This window comes from Trichechus manatus, unplaced genomic scaffold, assembly GCF_000243295.1.
Source record: "Trichechus manatus latirostris isolate Lorelei unplaced genomic scaffold, TriManLat1.0 scaffold00168, whole genome shotgun sequence".
Taxonomy (NCBI): Eukaryota; Metazoa; Chordata; class Mammalia; order Sirenia; family Trichechidae; genus Trichechus; species Trichechus manatus.
Genome location: NW_004444104.1, coordinates 1,579,016 through 1,605,588, shown reverse-complemented (window position 1 = coordinate 1,605,588; position 26,573 = coordinate 1,579,016). Strand labels below are relative to the sequence as shown.

The 26,573-nt window shown below is 39.2% G+C and overlaps 1 protein-coding gene across 1 annotated transcript in view; it reads left to right on the top strand.

Moving 5' to 3' along the window:
• MIPEP (mitochondrial intermediate peptidase) overlaps positions 1-26,573 on the top strand; it is a 216,772-nt gene that overhangs the window by 31,440 nt on the left and 158,759 nt on the right. Inside the window, exons 9-11 of the mRNA XM_004386578.1 lie at positions 4,577-4,625; positions 6,281-6,341; positions 11,647-11,699. Coding sequence (XP_004386635.1) covers positions 4,577-4,625; positions 6,281-6,341; positions 11,647-11,699 — 163 coding nt within the window. The remainder of the gene's footprint in view (positions 1-4,576; positions 4,626-6,280; positions 6,342-11,646; positions 11,700-26,573) is intronic.

Sequence of the window (26,573 nt, the reverse complement as noted above, 5' to 3'; positions counted from 1 at the left end):
CTTTATTCCATCCATGTTTATCCCTTCTCTCTCTTACAGTAAAACCAGTTGCCGTCGAGTTGGTTACAACTCATGGTGACCCCATGTGTGTCACAGTAGAACTGTGATGTATGGGGCCTTCAATGGCCGATTTTTTTGGAAGTGGATTGCCAGCCCTTTCTTCTGAGGCTCCTCCTTTCCGTTAGCAGTTGAGCATGTTCACTGTTTTCACCCCCCAGGGATATCTTCTCCAGAGTTTTCTTTCCTCCACCCAGTCTTATTTCCCAGTCTGCAGTAAATGCCATTCCCTTCATCTGTCAGGGCTTTCTGGGAAGCCATGGGCACATCACACTTGTTCCCTGTCAGGGGGAACAGCTTCAGCTTCCCCTTCCCAATTGGTTTGTTAACATTTTTCTAGTTTTTCAGTGCTCAGCTCAAAATCCACCTCTTTCACGAAGCCTTGTCTAACTTTTTCACTTTCCTTGGCCTCCCTTGTTCTTGAACCCTTAAAAAGCACTTACAATTTTCATCACATAATTTAGCTCCTAAATAGATATTGTATCATTTTTATGTGTTTCTGTAGTTACTGTTGTCCCCAGATTGTCACAATAATAGTTAACATTTATTCAGTGCTTACTCTTTGCCATTATCTCATTTAATTCCTCTACGACCTTGTGAGGTGGGTACTTCTGTTCATTTCACAGATAAGGAAACTATGGTTAAGTTAGTTATACTGCTAAAAAGGGGCAGAGCCAAAGTCAGACCCATGCTCTAAATTTATGGTCTTCCATAGGCTGCTTGAGACCAACAGTCCTATCTTTTATATAATTTTCATCCTCTAGCTTAATTCGATTCAACAAATATTTACTGAGTGCCTGCTATATGTCATATTATTATAAAACCCATTGCTGTTGAGTCGATTCTGACTTGTAGTGACCTTATAGGACAGAGTGGAACTCCATAGGATTTTCAAGGCTATAATCTTTATGGAAGCAGACTGCCACATCTTTTTCCCACAGATATTATTATAGGCACTGGAAATAAGTCAGTGTATAAAGTAGATGAAAGTTCCTGCTCTTAAGTAGTTTACATTGTTGTGGGGGAAGACACCATAAGAATAAAATAAATAGGTAAAGCAGACGGTATGTTATTAGTTAATATAAGCTGTAGAGAAAAATTGGACAGAGGAAGGTGTCTTAGTCATCTAGTGCTGCCGTAACAAAAATACCACAAGTGGATAGCTTCAACAAAGAGAAGTTTATTCTCTCACAATCCAGTAGGCTACAAGTCCAAATTCAGGGCATCAGCTCCAAGGGAATGCCTTCTCTGTCAGCTCTGGAGTAAGGTCTATGTCATCAGTCTTCTCTCGGTCTGGCAGCTTCTCTGTGCAGGAACCTCAGGTCCAAAGGACATGCTCTGCTCCTGGCACTGCTTTCTTGGTAGTATGAGGTTCCCATATGTTTCTGCTCGTTTCTGTCTTTTATATCTCAAAAGAGATTGGCTTAAGACACTATCTAATCTTATAGACCTCGTCAGTATAACTGCTGCTAATCCGTCTTATTACATCAGAGTGATAGAGTTTACAACACATAAGGAAATCACATCAGATTACAAAATGGTACACAATCATACGATACTGGGAATCATGACCCAGCAAGGTTGACGGTAATTTTTGGGGGACACAATTCAATCCATGACAGAGGGGATAGGGAATGTGAGTGGGTGGTGATGTAATTTTAAATGGGATTGTCAGGGAAGGGCTCGCTGAGAAAATGACATGTGAGCAAAGACCTGAAGGAGATGCAGGGATGAGACTGTGGCTGTAGGGGAGAAGGGTTACAGGTAGAGGGCAGAAAAGTGCCTGGCATGTTTGAGAATAGCATAGAGGGCAAAGTGGTTAGCATGGAGTGAGTGAGGGGGAGAGTGGTAAGAGATTAAAACAGACATTATAAAGGGCTGGTTGAAGTAGGGATTTTACTGTGATTGAGATAGGAAGCTGTTGGAAGGTTTTACGCAGAGAAGTGAGATGATATGACTTAAATTAAGTCATCTACTGGTGATACTGAGAACAGACTGCAGAGAAGCAAGGGTGGAAGAGAGCCATTTAGAAGCCCTTTTGCAGTAATAATGATGAGAAATGATGGCAGCGTGGCCAGGGTGGTCACCGTGTAGGTTGTACAGTGTGGTCAGAGTTGGGATATTGAGTGTTTTGAAGGGAGAGGCAAAGTTTTTGACCCAAGAAACTGGAAAGACAGACTGAATTCCTGTTCATTGAGGTGGAGAAGTCCAGGAATTTGGTTTGGTTCAAGTTAAGTTTGAGATGCCTGTTAATGTTCAAGTGGAATGTGAGTAGGCAGTTGGATATACCTCTCTGGAGCTGAGGAGCGCAGTCTGGCTGGAGATTCACATTTGAGTTGTTACTTAAGGTCAGGAGACCATATAAGGTCACCAAGGTGGGGGATGTCTTTAGAGAAGAACTGGAATGAGGATGAAAACTAAGGGAGACCAAGAAGGAGGCGTCAGTGTGATCAGAGGAAATTTAGCATGTGGTCCTGGAAGTGATGAGAAAGAAGGGTTTTAAGGAGAAAGGAATGATTGATCAGCCGACTCAAGTGCTATGAACAGGTCAAATAGGAGGAGGACTGGGGATTGACTGTCGTATTTAGCAATGTAGGTTGGAAGTCACTGGGCCTGCAGCAAATCACAGATTTTCATTAAGTGGTGGATATGGTAATTTCTTGAAGTCAGAATGTTGTGCACTTAGTCACATAGGATGTAACCCACATCTTTGTTGGATTTAAAATTTTGTTGAGGAGCTCAGATATATGCATATAAAGATAAATAATAATGAACGTTGGTGTATTGTCAGTGCCAAGTGAGTGGTGTAGACCAAAAAAATGCCGTAGGATTTTAGGAGTCCAGGAAGTTCAGCAGTTCAACTGTGTATGTGGCTGTTGACGGTTTCATGAGGATGTGAAACTTGAGATGGACAGGGACGGAATCGTGAGACCTAAGCAGAGAGGAGAAGGAAGGTAGGAAGTGGGGAAACCAAGGTGAAGGTGGGCCTTTGTGTGCCAGGTGAGTTAGGAAATCGTTTTACAGTGAGGCATTTTTCAGGGGATTTCGTATTTGGTCTTTTTAATATGACAGTTTTCCAGGTATACTCGTTGACTAGATGCTTCTCATATAAGATAACTTAAAAAAAAAATGAGTAAAAGTGAAAAATGGTTATTTAGAAATAAAAAGCATACACAGAGTTGTTTGAAAACAATTCTGTAATGGCACCTGGTATGAAATGATACCCTGAAATTATATTTTATTTTTAACTAAATAACCCCCCCCCCCCCGATTCCTGATGCTGTTTAGCATGGCACATGAGGAAGTGTTTTTAGGGTTGCTATACACAAGACTTGCTGAGAATTGACAGGTGCTAGAACCTGGGCTACTTGGTGTAGGGTAGCCTCCATGCTTCTCTCAGCCTTTTATTTTGCTCAGAAAGGACGTCACGTAAATCATTTAAAAGATCACCTGGAAAATATAAAACCAATGTTTGTGGCAAACTCTAAAATACATATGAAAGCTCTGTAGTCATAAAGCTATCGTAAAAAGGGCTAAATTAAAAAGTACACATGAAAAATTTCCTATCATGGGAGATAATGCTTATTCCACTATATATATTGCCTTTATGGGCTTATAAAGTATAATGGCGTATGGCTGAAGTGTTTTAAGTACTTAAAAAAATCTATCACAACTTAATTTTTTTCTTTAATAATACTTTGTTGTTTTTTTGGTGAAAGTTTACACAGCAAAATAGATTCCCATTTGACAATTTCTACACAAATTGTTCATCAACATTATGTAGTTACATTTTTCACAGTGTGTCAGCATTCTCCTTAATTGCGTTCTGGTTGTTCCGTTTCCAGTGCTGTAGCTTCCCTGTCCCCTTATTTTCTCATCTTTGCTTTAGACTAATTATTGACCTTTTGGTCTCATATAGATGTTTGTTACTTATGGATAATATTCCTTATTTTGTGCACAACTTAAATTTTTAATGTTCTACTTTTACTATATTTTGGTATTAATCCTGAATAGATTATTCTGTAGCTGTATATAAAACGAAAAATATTTACCCAAAAAAGCTTGATCTTTAAAAAAATTTAGTTTTCAATAAATTGTACATCTAAACTGTACTGATTTTTACGAACAAATCAGAGTCTACCTACCTCTTTAAAACTTAGAAAAAAATTAGACACGTCTAAGAAACTTACGTTTTTCTTTTACATGAACATGTAAGTAGATAGAAACATTGAAATTTTAGATTCTTTTCTTTAGCCTCCTATTAACTCTTTTTGTTCTGGGGTATAATCTAAGACTTTTGCTTATTACTGTGCCAGTTTAATCTGCTTTTCTGATAAAGAGATCATCCTCATCTAGAATATTAATTATGTTCTCAGTGTACGTTAGCAACCCTGCTTTCGTTTGAAAATTATCACTCTATGGGCTTTGTAGTGTATAGATTATGACCATCTTATTATAGATTTAACAAGTATGTTCATTTTATTTTATGTAATTGAACTTTCTTTTATTTCATTTTTAGAGACTGTCATTCAGTTCCTTGAGAAGCTGTCAGATAAACTTTCAGAAAGGTTAGTTTTTATCTACTCTTTAGAGATTTAGATTTGTAAAAATTTAGGAAGGGACTATTGAGAGTATAAGTGTTGGAAGGACAGAATTGTCTTCCTGGGTACCAATCCTGAAAACTTAGGCAGTCTCCTCTGATTAACTGATAGCCTTTAGGAGCCCATCATTCATGTGTAATTAAAAACTTTTCCAAAACACTTCTGAAAATATGTATTTTAATGTGTACCATCAACTGTCTAACAAGTTCATAAAGTAGTATTTCCTTCTCTTGGCCTGAATACAGGCGGCTCAGGGATGTGGTGAGTTGATCTTGATGTATGATTTTACATATTTTAAGAACTCTGGCCTCAAATTCATAGACACAGAAAGTAGATTAGAGATTAGCAGGGACTGGGGAATGGGAGGATAGAGAGTTATTCCTTCGTGGGTAGTTTCTTTTTGGGGATGATGAAGAATTTTGGAAATAGATAGTAGTAAAGGTTGCACAACATAGTATATATAATTAATGCCACTGAATTGTACACTTAAAATGGTTAAAATGGCAAATTGTATGTTGTATATATTTTAACACACACACACACACACACACACACACACAAGGATGCTCTGCCTTGACATTTCTAATTAAAGCTGAAGGGTCCTAATCTCACTCGTGGGCCCCTTTATTATATTCCTGTCTTCCCTTCTCCTCACCTGCCCAATCCCTTTGATCGCATGACTTGCCCTGCACGGAGCACTCTGCTAATATTGTTATCTTTGTCGAAGGGCAAACTCAAACTGCCTTTACGTATAAGATTCCAGGTAGAGGCACGCGATGGTTTGTCAAAGAGAGTGATGTTTTCTATTTTCTTTTTTATAGTGTTGTCTAAAATTCCATTTGCCTTTTTGACTACATCAGCACATTGAATTTTAACTCAAATTGCTGTTTTGGATTATTAACTTCTGCCTTAGAACCCATTACTCAGTAGTTTAGATTATATTTATAAATTCTAAAATTTTCTTTTAATGTGGCCAGTGACCACTGTGTCTTTGCTATAATGAAGGGGGAGTGTTAATTATGCAGTTATTTGAGAATTTTTTCTGCTTTATTTTGTTGGTTAAGTGTTAGTATTCTTTCTCTAGTTGTTTGTAGCTATAGATTATATTTTGAGCAAACATACCTTGATAATTTTACAGTTATGTATAGGAGTTTATTTTAACAGAATCTTCATAGTCTGTAAATATTAAGCACCTATTTAATTATTGCCAGTTTTTCTGTAGGGGAAAAAGTTATGAATGGAACTCTTAAATATGTTCTATGTTAATATTCTCTTATAGAATGTAATTTGTTAGTCTCTTTTTAAGGTACAGCAAAAATGAGTGACTTTAAGTTTGCTGATTGAGGCTTTACATTTTTCTGTAACTTTTCTAGTTTTTCCAAGCCGTAGTATTTTCAAGACAAATGTCTACCAAGATGCTTTTTAAAGTAGAAATCCAGTAACCTACTGATGTATGTATTGCTGTCTCTTCTAACATTTATGTAAAATTTGTTAATACTGGCTTACATTTGCACTACAAATTATATCTAATTTTAGCCTAAATTTTGGAAAGTAGCATAAGCAAATTAGTTCTTTCACAATGTTATTGTGTCCTAATAATTCATAATTAACGTGTTTTATAGAACTCTGAAAGATTTTGAGATGCTACGAGGGATGAAAATGAAACTAAATCCTCAAAATGCTGTAAGTCAGTATATTGGAATATTTTTATCATAATATAAATAATCTACCAGTTAAGGTCATTATCTGTTCCATCTAGAACTTTACTGTGATATGCAGGAGGTTTATATGATCTTGTTTCTGATCCTTGGTCTTGGTGAATAAAGGCATTGAAATATTTGGTCCATGTGAGCGAGTCTAACATTGGCCTGGAAATCTAGTATTCCTGGTCATTAGTTGATATATTAGACAAACACACACACGCACACATAAATATAGATTAACACAATGTATATTAATATATATATTAATACAAAGGCTAAGGCCATTTCCTATAGAAACTTGGCTTCTCAGTTTGAAGCAACTCAGTCAAGCTTTGATCTGGCAAATACCAGTTTTAACAGGACGTCAGTGTTAACACTGTGGTTTACTCATCCGTTTGCTAATTTATGGAGCTCAACTAAGATCAGTATTGACTGACAAAGTATACCCCATATATGAGATTGTGTGATCTTATAGATCAAGTGTCCTTATGGCCAGAGTGCTGCCCAAGTGGTCCGTTCCCTAACAGGTGATGGGATCCCAGTTATTATGACTTAGTCCCCACTTGGTACTGGGGCTGCTTACTGTTTTTTGTAGGAGCTGTAGTTGAAAATTCTTGAATTGGTAGCGGCTGCCAGAGCCATAGTCCCAGGAAAGATTTAGGGAAAGGGGTCTTAAAAATTTAGAAACTACTTTAACAGCTTCCCAGAGACAGCCACTAAGAAATAGATCAAACCTATCAAATTCACCAATTTATAGAGTAGAATGTCAGTTTGTTAATTTATGGTAGGAACTTTATCTACCAAAGTAGTATTTGTCATCTGCATGCTCTGGCTTGGTATGTAGGTCCACTTAGGAAACTAGATTGTAGATTAGAATTTAGTGAATATAGAAACAGAAAAAATAAAATGTCTTGCCAAAAGCTAATTCAGTAAAAGCTAATATAGTTTGAAACTTTATCCTCCCGAGACATTTTTGTATAGCTATTAGTACAGGATATTCTACAGGTATTTGTGAAATGCCAGTCTTCTCATGTTTTCCCTTTTTTTTTTTTTCAGTGAATGGTACCACCGTTTACTTTGCTACCCAGTCAGAACCTGGATGAATTCTAGACTAGTGGTTCTCAAAGGGTGGTGGTTTTGGTCGTTGTTACTTCTTACCTAGGTTATAGTTGTAGTTGCTTAACTGGTTTCCTAGTCCTTGTTTGGCTCCCTTCAAAGCCATCCTTGATTCAGACTCCTTAGCAATGTACCTAGCCCAGTGTCAGGCACAGAGCGGGTGATTGTCATTTGCTGTTAGGTGCTGTCAAGTCGGTTCCGACTCATAGCGACCCTGTGTACAACAGAATGAAACAGTGCCCGGTCCTGTGCCATCCTCACAGTCTTTGCTATGTTTGAGCCCATTGTTGCAGCCACTGCATTAGTCCATCTCATTGAGAGTCTTTCTCTTTTTCACTGACCCGCTACTTCACCAAGCATGATGTCCTTTTCCAGGAACTGGTCCCTCCTGATAACACGTCCAAAGTACATGAGACGAAGTCTTGCCATCCTCATTTCTAAGGAGCATTCTGGCTGTACTTCCATTTCATTTTTGACGACTTCCTATTTTCCTAAATTCGTGCTTTATACGTTCCACACTCCAATTATTAATGGATGTTTGCCGCTGTTTGTTCTCGTTTTGGGTCATGACACATCAGCAAATGAAGGTCCCAAAAGCTTGACTCCATCCACATCATTGAGGTCGACTCTACTTTGAGGAGGCAACTATTCCCAAGTCATATTTTGAGCATCTTCCAACCTGAGTGGCTCATTTTCTGGAACTATATTAGGCAGTGTTTTGCTGCTATTCATAAAGTTTCCACTGGCCAGTTTGTTCAGAAGTAGATGGCCAGGTCCTTCTTCCTAGTCTCTCTTAGTCTGGAAGCTCTGCTAAAACCTGTCCACCATGGGTGACCCTGCTGGTATTTGAAATACTAGTGCCATAGCTTCCAGCATCACAGCAACATGCAAGCCACTGCAGTATGACAAACTGACAGATGCGTAGTGGATAGAGTGGTGTCATAGATTGAACTGTGTCCCACAAAACTGTGTATCAGTTTGGCTAGGCCATGATTCCTAGTATTGTGTGATTGTCCACCATTTTGTCATCTGATGTGATTTTCCTGTGTGTTGTAAATCCTGTCTCTATGATGTTGATGATATAGGGTTAGCAGGAGTTGTGTTAATGAGGCAGGGCTCAATGTACAAGACTGGATTGTGTCTTGAGCCAGTCTCTCTTAAGATATAAAAGAGAGAAGTGAGCAGAGAGACATGGTGACCTCATACCACTAAGAAACAAGAGCCAGGAGAATAACGCATCCTTTGGACCTCGGGTCCCTGCACTGGGAACCTCCTTGACCAGGCGAAGATTGATGATAAGAACCTTCCCCCAGAGCCGGTAGAGAGAGAAATCCTTCCCCTGGGGCTGACTCCCTGAATTTGGCCTCGTAGCGTACTAGACTGTGAGAGAATAAATTTCTGTTTGCTAAAGCCATCCACTTGTGGTATTTCTGTTATAGCAGCACTAGATAACTAACACAGGTGGGTACTCACCATTTATATGAAATATGAATGAATAAATGAATGGTCACAAGAATGATTTTTCTTAAAAGCACATCTGGACCTGTCACTCTTTTGCTTAAAATTCTTCAATAGCTTCGTAATTCTCAGATTTACTGTTGTACTTTTTAGATTTTCTCACCACACCCTTCATGATTTGGCCCCTCCTGCTCCTCTAGTCTTAACTTTTTGCTGCCTAAAGCCATGTTCACATTCTTCGCTGTCTGCTAATATCTCTACGATCGTCATGTGCTTTGTTCACTTTCTTTTGCTTTGCTTTCTTCGATTCTTTAATTCTACCAGGTATTGATGTGCAAGCTGCTGCAGCAGGTAGCTTCCAGTCAGTCACACATGGTGTGCACAGGGATACTTCCCCTTCCTCATCTAGACAAATGCCTCCCATCCTTCAAAACTCGCCTTGGGCATTGTCTCCTCCAAAATACTTCCTGACTTTCCATTCTGGTTTAATTGTCCTTCTCTTGGGCTCTCTTGCACATTGTACAACTTCACAGACATGTCATACATTCTCTGATTGTTGAATCACTTGTCTTTTTACCTGCCGAGATCGTCAGCTCCTTGATACAGGGGCTGTGTCTTACTGTTTTTGTGTCATTCGAGCCTGCGTGCTATCTGGCATGTAGTTGTGAGTCATCTTCTGTTGAAGGAAGTGTGTGCCAGGAAAGCACTCAGTGCTGGAGTTCCAGGGATGCAGTCCCTGCCCTTGAGGAGATCACAGTCTAGCTAGGGAGAAAGAAAATAAACCTTCGAGTATCTTATGTTGTCTTTCGGCCTGTAATAGAAGTACGATGATGGTTTATGGGAAAGAGTACCCTGTTGGAGGAGATTTTAAAGGGTAATGGTAATAAGGATAGCAGCCAACACTGAGCTCTTGCTCAGTGCCAGGTGTTCTACTTGATATGTTAGATGAATTAAGCAATCCTGTTTGGGAGGTGCTGTTGATTCATGTGACAAATATTTATTCTGGGACTTAATAGGGAATAATGCAAACAAAGTCCCTGCCCTCATGCAGTTTACACTCTAATGGGAGAAAACAAATAGTAAGCAGATGTGGTAATAAGGGCTATAGAGAAAAATAATGCAGAGAAGAGATGATAAACCAAAACCCTGTTGCCATGGAGTCGATTCTGACTCATGGCAACCCCATCTGTTACAGAGTATTACTGCTGCATGGGGTTTTCTTAGCTGTAATCTTTAAGGAAGCAGATTATCAGGCCTTTCTTTGCAGAGCTGCTAGGTGGGTCCGAATCGCCAACCTTTAGGTTAGCAAACCATTTGTGCCACCCAGGGACCTAGAGAAAGGAAGATGGGGGTTGCTGGTTTGTTTGGGTTGGTCAGGGAAGACTTCTCTAGGAAGATGACACTTGAGCAGAGATTGCAAGAAGTGAGAGGATGGCCATGGAGATACTTTAGGGAAGAAACTTCTAAGCAGAAAACAGCAAGCGCAAAGGCCTGAGGCAAGAGCCTGCCCAACATGGCCATAGAACAGTAAGGAGACCAGTGTGGCTGGAGTGGAGTGGGTGAGGGAAGAGTCCAGGAGATGGGTTCACAGGTACAGTGGGGTGGAATCAAATCATTTGGAAGGGAGATGGGAAAGCTTTGGAGAGCAGAAATAACTTCGAGGTTTTACAAATAGTGTCATTGAACTTGAACTCAGGCAGCCTGACATCACAGCCTGAGCTCTTCACTACTTTTTTGTCACCTAGACAGTTTGGAGGAGACTGTTTCATTTAGAAGGAGCCCTGGTGGCACAGTGGTAAAGCACTTGGCTGCTAACCTAAAGGTCGGTAGTTCAAACCCACCAGCTGCTCTGTGAGAGAAAGATGTGACGTTCTGCTTCCGTAAAGATTACAGCCTTGGAAACCCTATGGGGCAGTTCTGCTCTGTCCTAAATGGTTGCTACGAGTCGGAATCAACTCGATGGCCGTGGGTTTGGGATTTTTTTTTTTTTTTGATACTTTCAGGCACTCAAGCTTCCCTTTCTTTCAGTATTCTGTAGCAGTCATTAAAAAACTACTTCATATTATCACAGTACTACTTTATGACATATTTTCTTTGCCAAGGTTAGAGTTAATTTTGCCTTAGTTACATTTTAAATTGATGCTTTTATATTGGGAATCCACCCTAAGCTTCTTGCTTAAGTCTAGAAAGAACCTTAATCTTACCCTTAGTACCCTAATCTTACCTGTAATATGCTTTATGAATTAATACATGAGCTACATTTTGGGAAAAATTTTGACATGACTAATTTAATCCATTAATGTTCACTTTTGTTCATTTATATTTTAGAGTGGTATTTGTTTACCTTTCCCCCTAAAGCTGGGGCTATGCCTTATTTATGCCACCATTCTACCCATTGATTACAAGGTGGTCAAAAGAAGGAGGTGCTGGTATTTCCTACCAAACCATGAATGTGTAAAAGTTTTATAAAAATTTTCTGATACTATAAAAAACAAACCAAACCTGTTGCCGTCGAGTCGATTCCGACTCATAGCGACCCTATAGGACAGAGTAGAACTGTCCCGTAGGGTTTCCAAGGAGCAGCTGGTGGAGTCAAACTGCCGACTTCTGGTTAGCAGTCGTAGCTCTTAGAGTTTCCAATAAGCTGGCTAAATTATTGATAAAAATTATAAAACAGTAGCTTTCCTAACAGTGAACTATTCCATTTGTAGGAATTAATGCCTTGGGATCCCCCCTACTACAGTGGTGTGCTTCGTGCAGAGAGGTAAGTTTCTTATATTTTAAGAAATACTCAGATAGGAGAAGGGAGAAGAAAACGAATATTTACTGAGCACTTTGCAACTACTGCTGTCCACCCAGTTACCCATGTTAGAAACCTGCACCTCTCAAATTCATCCCCTCTGCTGGCATGTCAGCTCATGTCGACATAGTTTTTCATCTAGATCACAAATATATGCTCTAGTCAGAGTGCCACACTTCACCCTGCCCCCACAGACCCATTCTTCCATTGCTTAGGTCATTTCCTTTTTTAAAACTACCAAATGTCTCCCCACGGTGGCAAGAATCCAGCCCTTGTCCACGTCTCCCCGTGTGCAGCTTCCTGCTTTCCTTACTGCACTCTGAGCACCTTGGGGACTGGGACTTGCTAGAACCCTTGTCATATTCCATTACCGGCCCAGGGTAGGTGATCGGTAATTGTTTGGTGAACCACTGAAGGAATAAAGTAGTACTTGACATTGTGATATTTGTTTTTCTTATATGTTCTCATTTTTATTTGAACATGGCATCAACAACACGTTATTGGTACATCTGGAAGGATATAAATGAAATAGCAATTTAGGAAACTGAAGCTGATTGTTATTCTGACTTCTGTATTCTGTGTTTATCATATTGTGGCAAAGTGGCACATATGTCTCCCTCCCCCAAAAAACAGACTCTATTTCTGTCATTTTTATGTTTATTTGTAAACTGAAGCAACACAGAAGTCTGTTCAGAGTGAACACATTTTAAAATATTTATGTCCCAAGCTAACTTTATGTATGTAATAATGGGAATTAAATCTCAGAATTCCACCCTTTAGCAAATTATTATCATTTTTATCTATGGTTCATTTTTTAAAATGTATAGTTTAACTAAGAGAATTATGATTGATTTAGGAAATGGAAGAAAATACACATTGATTTTTTTCTTTTTTTTTTCCTCGTTAAAGTATGTTGGCATATATCATGGCAGTATATTTATTTGATTGGTATTAAGCTTTAAAATATTTTTGTTAATATGCTTTTTTCAGCATCAAATAAAGGGTGGTAGGTACCTCTCCAAAATTAGACTTTATTTTTTTGTGTTAATTATTTGACACTTGTTATAAAAGTAGAAAGTAATAACTTCATACTGCCCTTTCTGCACCGGCAGGCTGCGGATTCTCAGGTCAGTTAGTGTGCTGAAGAGCTCACCCACTTCACTGTCTTTCTTTTCCCCTCTTTGGCCTCTCTATTATGTCACTGCTGTCCAAACCAAACTTAGTTACAAAACATAATTGTCTCATAACCGTTAGGTAATAATACTCGGTCAACCTATATTTCATACACATGTATCCCAAATTCAGCATCAGTCGCCTTCTCTATGAAAGTGCATTGAATACATCTGAAAGCAAGTCTTCTATTAGTAACTTTTCAAAATCTTTAATAATTTGATCATGTTAAACAGTGAGTTCTTAGAGTATCGTGTAACAACGTAAGATTGTGTTTCACAAATGTGTTTCATAGTTGTGAAACTTCAGGCCCTGCTCCCTGTAGTTGTATGTTGTTATTGTTGTGTGCCGTCAAGTTGATTCCGACTCATAGCGACCCCATGTGACAGACTAGAACTGCCCTGTAGGGTTTCCTAAGCTGTAATCGTTATGGGATGGGAGCCCTGGTGGCGCAGCGGTTAAGCGCTTGACTGCTAACCAGAAGATCAGCCGTTCAAACCCACCAGCTGCTCCATGAGAGACAGATGTCACAGCCTGCTTCTGTAAAGATTACAGCCTTGGAAACCCTATGGGGCAGTTCTACTCTGTCCTGTAGAGTCACTGTGAGTCAGAATCAACTTGGCTGCAATGGGCTTTTTTGGTTTGGAATGTATTATTGCTATTATGTATTAATGTATTGTTTTTAGTAAAATGCCATTATTATATGGAAGTAGCCATTTGTGGAAGTTCCTAATGGTCCACTCTAAGAGATGCTTTTTAAATACTCTCTGATATCTTTTGAAGGAGGGGCCAGTTCTCTTTTAAAGCTTCTCTAAGAAAACACTCATTTTTAATGTAATGAAATGTGTCAAATGAGTTGTAGAATGCACATCAGGAAAGTTTCTGATGATAGATGCAGACCATTGAGAAGGGCAGTAATCTTGCCGGTGCTCCCCAGTGCCATGGGGTCCAGGGTAGAGAAACCCTGCCTCTGGCAGACGGGACTGCTGGGCATTTGTCCCTCCCCTCTGCAAGGCTGCGGGGTCGCCACTGCCTTCCCAGTAAAATGAGAGCTGTCAGTCAAGGCTTGTAGGATCTTTGATAGTAAATAAATGCACACGTTTGTTGTTTATAGCTTGCCCTCTGACTTTACCTCCTACCAGTCCTCTTCCTTCTTAAGTCACTCAGCCAAGCTGTTCCCCTACCAGACCTCCCTCTGTCTCAGAGACAGCGCTGTAGCTGCGAGCTGTCAGCTCCCATCACATTTCTTCTGTCTCGCCTATCTGAGACCTTACTGACGGGGTCCCGGAAGGCGCCCAGGTCTGCTCTAGCTGCCACAGCTCCCTTTCGCTTCACCACACTTACCGTCCAGGTGCCACACAGTTGACGTGTGAGTATGTGTTCCTTTGGACATGTTGCTGTTTCATATGTGCTCAGTGTGTCGTCAACCTTGTTGTGAAGCTCTCAAGAACAAGGATTGTCTTATTTCTTCTGTTGGCAGTAAAATGCAGAACACACACTTTTGCTGATAGCCATCATTCAGGCTTGCATCAAAGCCATCCATTGGAAACCACTATAAAAGCCATCCGTGATGAGTTTTTTGGAAAGAGAATATCCTGTTTTTTGGATGACATTTTTGATATTTCAGATTTGTGTAAAGCAGTGGGACCCTAGGAGGTATGTAATTCCCACTTGCTCACAGAGGCTTTGAGCAGCCTCACAGACTCTGAGCCAGCAAGTGCAAGCTGGTCTAGAGACACAGTGTGACCTCCTCGACACCCCCAAGCTGGTCAGGGGATGTGGTGTGACCTCCCTGATGCCCACAAGCTAGTCTGGGGACGTTGTAACTTCTCTAACACAAGCTGGTCTGGGGACACAATGTGACCTCCCTGACACCCCAATGCTGGTTAGGGGACACAGTGTGACCTCCGTGACATCCACAAGTTGGTCTGGGGACATGTGACCTCCCTGACATCTACAAGCTGGTCTGGGGACAGTGTGACCTCCTTGACATCCACAAGTTGGTCTGCGGACATGGTGTGATTTCCCTGACATCCACAAGGGGCTTCAGTTTATTGTAGTTCAAGTTTCAATACTAGTTTGTTTATTTGGTCGTTGACTCAGTAAGGGAACCAAGGAAAGGGATGCAGAGTGCCCTAGAAGGGCTTGTAAGAATTTTCATTTTTAAAATCTATTTTAAGTAGCTTAAAAGCAGATGATTCAGTTTTGGTTTGAGGTTTCAGCAATCCTGATTGACAAAAGTAGGCTGAAAAGCACAGATAATGGAAGAGAAAAGAAGGGGAAAATATAATAGTTTGAATTTGGGGTTAGAAGAGTAGAACAAAGTGAAGATTTCTAAATCCTTTTTAGATTCATCGACTTTCAAGTAAAGACTTTTAAATGTGTGGTTTGACATGGAATGAAAAATAGAAGGGGCTTTCCCTGTTTTGAGCTTTTTCTTCAAGTTAACCCCAGGGATTTGTTTTGCTTTTATGTTAAATACTTTAGATTTATTTCAAGCTTCTTATATGTCCACCTAGAGAAAAGAATGAACCTATTAGGAGAACAAGAAATCAACATGTTTTAAAATTGCCAAAGATTGATAAGGAAAATAGTGGGGATAAGTGAGTGATGGTTAATCTTAAGGAACAGCTAGTTTTTTCTTTTTCAAGTTTTAGTGTTGTTAGATATTTAGTTTAGATTAATTAGTAAAATTAATTCTTTAAATTATGAGAAGTATTTATGAAATTATTTGAAATTAAATTTTATTTTTGAATAATCAACACATTAGTATAGTTCGAAAAAATTGAAATAACGTTAAGAAGTATTCCTTGAGAAATTTTGACCCCCTCCCTGTCCCTGCTCCCAGCATTCCTCTCTGCCCCTTATCCTCACAGTTGGTCATTTTAAATAGCTGTTTAATATGCCTTTCCAGGTTTTATTTTACTTTTTGGTTTTTTTCTTTTCTTAATGTTTTGGGACTTTATTTTTTTTCTGCCAGTAATGAGTTTCAATAAATCATATTTCATTTATTTTGGTGCTATTTTATATAAAGATATTATTGGAAAGTGGAATTCAGTATTGTCTATTCCTTGCTAAGATATATTCTCAAAATCTAAAGAGCATTCATATAATGAAATAGGAATGCTTTGTGTTTCAGCTGTCCAGAAAACATTGGACTGCTGCTCTGACAGAAGGATGGTATTATGGTTTTTCAAGATGAATTCTGTTTGATATGTGAAAGTATATACTTTTCTTGTTACTATGTGTGTGGTGAGCCTGGTGTTTTTTGGTTTTTAGTTAACCTTTATAATGAAAACCTTCAAAATAAACAGAAGTGGAAAAATTAATATATATTCCTAGATAATTAAAGATAAAATATATTCATTTCCCAGATTGAATACTTACCAAGTGTCATATTTGTTTCATCTATTCTTTTTTTCTTTTATTTCCTCTCTTTTGTCCTCTCCTTCCTTTTTTTCTTCCTTCTTTCCTTCCATTCTTCCTTTCTTTTTTGTTATTAAAGTATTTAAAAATAAATCCTAGACCTCATGCCATCTCTCTCTTGCATATTTATTACATATCTTATACACAGACATTTTCTTACAGAACCCCAGTACCATCATTACCTAATAAAGTTAACGGTATTTTGTTGGCATCATCTTATATCCAGTCTATATTCCTATTTCCTTGATAGTAGCAAATCTGTTTTATTCCCAGCTATCTTGTTGGAATCAGAATCCAAACAAAGCCTACACTTCTGTTTTTCTGTCTCATGCATCTCTTACTCTAGAGCAGTGCCCCACACCTCTTGCCCCTACTTCCTTCCTCTTTTTTCATGTCCTCAACTGGTTGAAGACACCAGGCTATTTGTCCTCCAGAATTTCCAGCCTCCTGGGTTCATCTGGTTGCTTCCTTGTGGTGTCATTTAGCCGGTTCCTCTGTTCCTTTAATTCCAGTAAGCTGAATATTATAGCTAAGGACTTGATGTTAAACATTTCACACTGTAGCAAGAATACTCATCAGTGCTTTTGTGTACTTTGTGTTATATCAGACCATTAGTGGAGCTAAGATTGACCCCTAGGCAGAGTGAGGCCCACCTGGTCTCTGCATTCTATACTTAGGTTTTTCCCCTTTCAACTAGAAGTCATGTCTGTGGTGACACTGGCCACGTGGAAACATCCAGTTCTCCATTAGTCATTTAGCTAATGATTTTGACACCAATTGATAATCCTTGCCTGCGTCAGTAATTTCATCAGGGTTTGTAATTTTTCTAAGTCTCATCACACATTTTTAGCTGACATTCTTCTGTAAAGTAGGGAATGAAAAGTAGAACTTTTCTTCATTAACTCAAGTGTTTGGTTGACTTAAAAAACAGGGTAACTTAGAAAATGCTGATCCTCTCTTTTTAATTACCGATTTTCAAAGAAAGGATTTATTGTAATAGTTTCCTGAAATGGTGATGCCAAAATTGTTGTAACTTGGCCAATTGCACTGAAAAGTTTTGATGCATTGATTTTTAGCTCATTCTTTTAGGAGCTTGGTTAGTGAGCCCCAGTATACCTGTTTATTAACCCTTGTTGATTCTAAGAACCAGTTTCCCCTCATTACGTCCCTGCAAGTAGAGGAAGGTGAAGTCCTTCAGTTCTGAGCCCAGGGGAGGGGTCTGAGGATGGACAGACCAATGAGCTCGATAGTTCTAAGAGAGTTAGAGTCTCCCTTTGGTATGACTCCTTAGGCATAGGGCAGACCTGGCTACTTCCCTTTGATCCTCTTGCTTTTTTTTCCGCAAGCCTCTGGGGAAAAGGGTTTACCTATTTCCCTTTCTACTGCTGCCGCTTGTTGCTGTTCACCAGGTGTTGCACCTCCCTGTCCCAGTGCACACCTGAACCCTGGCTCACACCATTTCAACATCGCCGTAGGCTTCTTCCTGAAGCAAGTATACAGCACATTTAGGTCGATCTCTCTCTCAACTTTCTCTATTTTCATTTTTGGTCATTCTGTCTTACTATTGTATTTCAGATATGGCTATTTAATTTCAATTATTGATACAATTTAAGAAGCTGAATGAGAGACAGTTGCAAGCATAGGTCTCGTTGCTATCAGTAAGATTTGGCTCCAGCCTCTCTGATGGGGGACTGTCTCCTACTGCCACATCAGTGTCATATTATCATCCTTTCTCCCTGAAGTCATGCCTAACATTCATTTTCCTACTTCTGTAGGGTAGTGATGGAATTGTATTAACTTTGTTTAGTTTTGATTTCTGTTAACTGCAGTTTCCAGTGAACTGTAATTAATCTGCTGCATTAAGGAAGACTGTTTCCTGATTACCAGGAAGTTTGACTGGAACAGTTCTCTAGCTTTAGAAGCCAAGATAGGACCAACTGGCAATGGCTAATTCCTTATAAAACGGAGGGGCAAAGAAAAGCCTTCTTTATTTTCAGTACTGTATAATAACCTGAAAGGTAAATAAACAGGCTTCCAGTATCGTTCAGTTCTTTTATTGCTACCTTACCTTTGTTTAACCAGGTAAAACAGTAGCTCTCCCAGTGGCTTTTAAGACCGAACACTTCAAAATGCCATCCAACTATAACATCATAATCATGCTTAGGCAATCATTCCTGACACCCCAAACAGTCTATTTCATTTTCTTTTGATGAAATTAAAAATAGTTTCTCCAACAGTGTTGTCACATAGTCTGCTCTTTTCAGTATGTGATTTATTCCTCGTCTGCACAAGTCGTCTGGCAGACTGTCTTGTTCATTGTGTATTGAGCCTCTGTAAGCATTTGCCATTTGGTGCAAATGTTCTCTCTCACACTTGCTTTCACTTACTGAATAGAATAAGGTAAGGCTGAAGCCTCTGTTTGCCTGCAGTTTCATCCCTGGTTTCACTGACTGTACTTAATTGCGTTTTAAATTTTCACTAAGTTCAGTGCCAAGAGTTTTGGAGCTAATTTCCAAATGCTTTCTTTACCTTAATTCTAGGCGCATCAGTGGTTGAAATATAAGTCTGACTCATAGAGTGTGGTTCACAAATAAAGTGATAGTGATTTTTTTAAAACTCAAATTATAATTAAAGGAGAATTATATTGAGAATTTCTTCTTAACTGATATTTCTGTGCTTATTTCAGTGATGATTTGTGTTCTTGATTAGGATTTTGTGATATTGCTAAATTCTTATAAATTGATCTAATTTTAAAAAGACCTGATTGTACTTATACCATTTTAACATTTTGTTTGTAATATATTCTAATTCTTTGAAAATTTGTAAACCCATGTATAGCCTATCTTTAAACCAGAACAAATAGCAGAGCATTTATTGAACTTTATTCAGCAACTGTGGTGGATAAGGATGATTTTCTTCCTCTTTTTTCAGAGAAATCAATAGATTCTAGAGATTCTTATTTCTGGCTCCAAATCAGTGGAATACATTTTTAAAAAATAGTATAAAACCTCTTGTAAAATTATAGAAGAGTTTGAGGTGATGAAAGGATGGCAATGAAACTAAATCCTTAAAATCCAATTAAATTTTACTGTGTTTATGTTAGGCTGTGGCTCTGATTTGCTGTCAGGTTTTGTGTGTTGCCTATAGTACTTTTCCATTGTTTTGGGTTTCTAGACGATTAAGGACAAAAAGTCTTACATGTAGTATCTGTGCAAGTAAGAGGAATCCCTGGGTGGTGCAAACAGTTAACATGCTCAGCTGCTAACTGAAAAGCTGGAGGTTTCAGTTCACCCAGAGGCATCTTGGAAGAAAGTTCTGGCAACCTACTTCTGAACAATCAGCCATTGAAAACCCTAGGGAGCACAGTTATACTTTGACACACATGGGTCTTCAGGAGTTGAAATTCACTCAGCAGCAACTGACGTGCAAATAAGAAAGTTGTGGAGGAAGATGCTGTCACCCCGAATTCACAGGCAAATCTTGATGCATTTGATGTTGTAGCTGCAGGTCTGCCTTTTAAGCTGGGAGCACCCAATGTGAAAAGATGGTCTCTGCGCTTGAGGCCTGCTGAGGCAGGGTGCAGCCGGATCCTGAGCGCATCTGGGATGGCCGTTGGCACTGCACCCTTGAGGGGGTCTAAGTAATAGTGAGTGAGTCAGTGAGCTGTGACCAGCAAGATGCCCCACTTACTAATTCCCAACGTGTTGAAGATCCAAGCTGAGATTGTCAAAGGCAGGGAGCCAGGAGGATCAGGGCGGCTGCCTCCTGACTGCGTGTCGTCAGGACCTGCTCCTCAGGGTTCCTGAGACCTGGGGTGTTGCTGCTGGAAATACGCTCTAGCTCTTTGGATCTCGTCCAGTCTCTCTGGACCTTTTCCCATTCTGGCTCTTCTTCAGGAAGGAATTAACTTTCATTTTGTGAGAGTCAGCGAGGGTGTGGAGAGCATGCAGGTGTGTGTAATCTTGTGCCTGGTGTGTGAGGTGACTGAGTAAGGTATAAGACCATTGCTGCTTGATTGAGCTTGTATACCCTCTTCTCTTTCATTCCCTTGAGCCTTTGCTGGGGTTCCTTCCTCAACCTGGAATGCGCTTCCCCCATCACCAGGAAAAACTCTTTCAAGGTCCCCCTTAAGTGCCACCTCCACACTGTGGTTTCCCCTGACCCTCACATTCCGTCTTCTCCCTTCTGACAGGTGGAATTACCCCTACATTGTCTTTGTTCCCAGAGCACTTTGTACACCTGGTTGTCCCCTGTCACTCTTATCAGTCCCTCCAGTGGTCGCAGGGCCTTTCTCTTGCCAGAATCAAGGAGTTATCAAGCACACCAAAAAACCAAACCTGTTGCTCTCGAGTCGATTCCGACTCATAGCAACCCTATAGGACAGAGTAGGATTGCTCCATAGGGTTTTCAAGGAGTGGCTGATGGATTTGAACTGCCAGCCTGTTGGTTAGCAGCTGAGCTCTTAGTGACTGCGCCACCAGAGCTCCTATCAGGCAGGAGTTAATGCACGTTTACTCATTCACTCAAGCCTCTTGATGGTGTCGGTGTTGTGATGCTCTTTATAGGTAATGGCAGCTTTGAGGAGTCAAAAGGAACTGGAATAGGAGTAAAAAAAACTGGGTTTAGTCTTGGCTCTGTCACTTTCTAAGAATAATGATAATATTAGTAATAATGATTAAAAAACAAAACACCATTGCTGTCGAGTCCGATCCAACTCATAAGGATCCTATAGGACAGAGTCAAACTGCCCCCATAGGGTTTCCAAGGTTGTAATCTTTATGGAAGCTGACTGCCACATCTCTCTCCTGAAGAGCAACTGGTGGGTTTGAACTGTTGACCTTTTGGTTAGCATCCAGTGGTTAAGCACTGTGCCACCAGGCCTCCTTAATAATAATAATGACAGTGGTTGTAATTTATGGAGTGCCTGCTGTTTGGCAGGCATCATACCAAGTTCTTTGCATGAATTTCTCTAATCCTCAGTGTAGCCTGGAAAGTATTAGCCCTATTTTCCGGATGAGGAAATTGAGACTCAAAAGAGCCAAGTAAATTACTCAAAGCATAGAACCAGTAAGAAGTAGAGCCAGCATTTATAACTTCAAACCTGGGGCTATTCCAGTCCTTCCCAGACTGCCTTGGGCTGTCACTAACCTCTTTGAGCCTCAGTTTCCTCAGGAGTAATATTAGGTAATAATTCTTGCTCCAGCCATCTCACAGAATTATGTAAGAATTATGGGAGATTCTTAATGTGAAAATGCTTTTGCAAATTGTAAAGCACATGCAAGTATAAGATGATAACATCTCAAACTATTGCTTCATCAGTTATTCTAATGATATCATCAGGCAGATTATCTAATAAGAAAGGTAATCAGAGGCTTACTTACTAATCTGTAGTGAACAATTTCACAATTTTTTTTTTTTTTTTTACCACATCAAAGACTCTGCTCCTAAGTATGGCTGACATCTGTCTTTCTCGCAGCCTCAGAACACCTTTCTACAGAATCAAAGCCTCTTTTCAAATTTACAGTCCCTGACAGGGGTGGATGACACAGTAAGCAAGGTAAGCACGGATATACTTGTGCTTATTTACTAGTCTGTAGTGAACAATTTCATGTGGCTTTTACCACAGCTTTGATGTGAAACCCATGTTAAATTGTTCACTACAGATTAGTAGGTAAGCACAAGTAAGCCCATGCTTGCCTTGTTTATTGGATAATCCACCGCTGGATATCATGTATCTTCAATCTCTTCCTTTCTGTTACCTTCTTCCTCTTTGCGTGCAAATGTACTAAGATAATCCTTTTCTTAAAACACAGATAAAAATAAACCCCTGTTATGACTCTTGGAGAAATTGTAGCTGTCTTTCATTTTTTTCTGCCAAACTTTGTGGAACAGTAGTCTATACTAGATGCTCTTTCCAATCTCTGTGGTCTGATTTATAGCCCTGTCAGTCTACCAGAATTAGCCTTCCCAGGTTGTTAGCCACATGCCAGTCAGTCATAAAATTCAGTCACTTTTTTCAGTCTTTAACATCCTTAACTTCAGTGTTTGACATTGCTTACCATTTCCTATTTCCTAAAATTCTTTCTTCACCAGATGCCCTCAGCTTCCTACTCTGCACTTTTTCATCTTCACACCAGTTCTCTTTTTAGTTTCTTCTCTAGGTTGGAGGTCTCAGTCTTCTCCTTCACCATTATGGAGCCTTAGGAGTGAACTCAGGGTTGCAGTTCCCTAAATCTGTTCACTCCTGTCTCACTCATGAAAGCATTTTGGGAAACGTGGATAAGAATGAATGATACAGCTATAGTACTTCCTTTTGTACTTTAACTTGTAACAAATCCTTGTGAAAAACTATTTCAACTCCTCAGCCAAGACAAAACCATGCCCTTAGTTCTCTTCTTCAGGATCACTTTTTTTCCAACTCCTATGCCTTTATTGTCCAATTAAAGAAAAAAGTCTCAGCTCTTGTACTTATTAGTTGTGTAACCTTGGCAAAGTTACTTATCTTCTCTACACTTCTGTTTTCTTGTTGGTAAACATGGAGATAACAACATTACCTTGTAGGAAATGTCTTTGGTATTGAATGAGATAGATATAAAGGTCTTAGCTCAGTATCATAGTGAGCACTCACCAAATGCTAGTTGCTAGCATCATCATCATCATCATCGTTGTGACTTTGATTGAGAGAATTTTCATTTTGTAAATTAAATTTAGGGAAGATGGTCATATTTTCAATATTGAACTTGCCATAATAATCGTGAGTTTTTGCGTTCTAGACTATCATGAATAATCATTCTTTTTTTTTGTTCTTTTTGTGCTGTAGTTGAAGGTTTACAGAGCAAATTGGTTTCTCATTAAACGGTTAATACACGTATTGTTTTGTATCATTCGTTGCCAACCCCATGACATGTCAACACTCTCCCCTTCTCGACCTTGGCTACCACATTTCCATTCTTCCATCTTGCCCCTGGGCTAATGTGTCCATTTAGTCTCATACACATGGTTGAGCTACGTATATTATTGTTTATGAGCCTGTCTAATTTTTGGTTGAAGGGTGAACTTAAGGAGTGACTTCAGTACTGAGTTAAAAGGGTGTCCAGAGGCCATACTCTCGGGGTTTCCCCAGTCTCTATCAGAACAGTAAGTCTGGTCTTTTTTTTATGAGTTTGAATTTTGTTCTGTATTTTTCTCCAGCTCTGTCCGGGACCCTCTGTTGTGATCCCTGTCAGAGCAGTCAGTGGTGGTAGCTGGGCACCATGTAGTTGTGCTGGACTCAGTCTGGTGGAGGCTGTGGTAGTTGTGGTCCATTAGTCCTTTGGACTGATCTTTCCCTTGTGTCTTTGGTTTTCTTCATTATCCCTTGCTCTAGATGGGGTGGGACCAGTGGAGTATCTTAGATGGCCGCTCACAAGCTTTTAAGACCCAGACGCTACTCACTAAAGTAGGATGTGTAGAACATTTTCTTTATAAACTATGTTATGCCAATTGAGCTAGATGTCTCCCGAGACCATGGTCCCCAGCGCTCAGCCCAGTAATTTGGTCTCTCAGGGAGTTTGGATGTGTCTGCGAAGCTTCCGTTGACTTTGCCTGGGTCAAGTTGTGCTGACTTCCCCAGTACTGTGTACAGTCTTACCCTTCACTAAAGTTACTACATCTGTTGTTTAGTTAGTGTTTTTCCATCCCCACCCCTTACCTCCCTCATAACCATCAAAGATTGTTCCTTTTTGTGTAAGCCTTTTCATAAGTTTTTATGATAGTGGTCTCATACAATATTTGTCCATTTGTGATTGACTTATTTCACTCAGCATAATGCCCTTCAGATTCATCCATGTTGTGAGATGTTTCATAGAGTCATCATTGTTCTATATTGTTGCATAGTATTCCGTTGTGTGTTTGTACCATAGTTTGTTTATCCATTCATCTGTGGATGGGCACTTAGGTTTCCATTTTTTTGCTATTGTGAATAATGCTGCAGTGAACATGGGTGTGCATATGTCTATTCGTGTGATGGCTCTTATTTCTCTAGGATATATTCCTAGGAGTAGGATTGCTGGATTGTTTATTATTTCTTACTTTTTAAGGAATCGCCATATCATTTTCCAAGATGGTTGTACCATTTTGCATCCCAACCAGCAGTGAATAAGAGTTCCAATCTCTCTGCAGCCTGTACAACATTTGTTATTTTCTGATTTTTGATTAGTGCCAGTAATCTCGGGGTGAGATGTTATCTCATTGTAGTTTTGAGTTGTATTTCTCTAATAGTCGTGAGCATTTTCTCACGTATCTGTTAGCCACCTTAATGTCTTATTTGGTCTGTTCATATCTTTTGACATTTTTTAATTAGAGTATTTGTCTTTTGCTTGTAGAGGTGTTGAATTTTCCTATAGATTTTAGAGATTAGACCTTTGTCAGATATGTCATAGCCAAAATTTTTTTCCCAGTCTGTAGGTTCTCTTTTTACTCTTTTGATGAAGTCTTTTGATGAGCATAAGTGTTTAATTTTCAGAAGCTCCTAGTTATCTAGCTTATCTTCTGGTGTTTGTGTTTTGTTAGTTATGGTTTGTATCCTATTTATGCTGTGTATTAGGGCTTCTAGGATTGACCCTATTTTTTTTTTCTATGATCTTTATAGTTTTTGGGTTTATTTTTAGGTCTTTGATCCATTTTGAATTAGTTTTTGTGTATGGTGTGAGGTGTTGGTCCTGTTTCATTTTTTGCAGATGGACATCTGGTTTTGCCAGCACCATTTGTTAAAAAGACTGTCTTTTTGCCATTTAATGGACTTTGGGCCTTTGTCAAAGATCAGGTGACCATAGATGGATGGATTTATGTCTGGGTTCTCGATTCTGTTCCATTGGTCAATGTGTCTGGTGGTGTACTAGTATCAGGCTGTTTTGACTATTGTAGCTGTATAGTAGGTCCTGAGGTCAGGTGGTGTGAGACCTCCCACTTTATTCTTTTTCTTCAGTAGTACTTTGCTTATCGGGGGCCTCTTCCCTTTTCATATAAAGTTAATGATTAATTTTTCCATCTCCTTAGAGAATGTTGTTGGTATTTGGATTGGGATTGCATTGTGTTTGTATATTGCTTTGGGTAGAATTGACATTTTGACAGTGTTGAGTCTACCTGTCCATGAGCATGGTATGTTTTTCCATTTATGTAGGTCTGTCTTGTTAGTGTTTTGTAGTTTTCTTTGAATAGGTCTTTTACGTCCCTAGTTAGATTTATTCGTAAGTATTTTATTTTTTTTAGAGGCTATTGTAAGTGGTATTGCTTTCCTGATTTCCTTTTCGTAGTTCTCTTTCTTTGTGTATAGGAATCCAACTAATTTTTGTATGTTTATTTTCTATCCTGCTACTCTGCTAAATCTTTCTGTTAGTTCCAATAGTTTTCTTGTGGAGTCCTTTGAGTTCTCTTAGTATCATATCATCCACAAATAGGGATAGTTTTACTTCTTCCTTACCAGTTTGGGTGCCCTTTATTTCTTTTTCTTGCCATATTGCTCTAGCTAGGACTTCCAGCACAATGTTAAATAGGGGTGGTAATAAAGGACATCCTTATCTTGTTCCTGTTCTTAGGGGGAGTGTTTTTATCCTCTCTCTATTGAGAATGATGTTGGCTGTTGGTTTTGTATAGATGCCCCTTATTATGTTGAGAATTTTCCTTCTGTTCCTGTTTTATTGAGAGTTTTTATCAGGAAAGGGTGTTGGACTTTACTGAATGCCTTTTATGCGTTGATTGAGATGATCATGTGATTCTTTTATTTATGTGATGGATTACATTGATTGATTTTCTAACGTTGAACCATCCTTGCATACCTGTTTGAATCCCACGTGGTTGTGATGTATTATTATTTTTTTTATATGATGCTGACTTCTGTTTGATAGAATTTTGTTGAGAATTTTTACATCTATATTCATGAGAGATACTGGTCTATAATTTTCTTTTTTTGTGGTATCTGCCTGGTTTTGGTATAATGGTTATGATGGTTTCATAGAATTAATTTGGAAATATTCCTTTGTTTTCTATGTTCTGAAATAGTTTGAGTAGTATTAGTGTGAGCACTTCTGTGGATGTTTCGTAGAATTCTCCAGTGAAGCTATCTGGGCCAGGACTTCTTTTGGTTGGGAGGTATTTCTTTTTTTTTTTTAATTGTACTTCAGGTGAAGGCTTACAGAACAAATAGTTTCTCATGAAACAGTAGTACACATGTTGTTTTCTGACATTGGTTAACAACCCCACAAC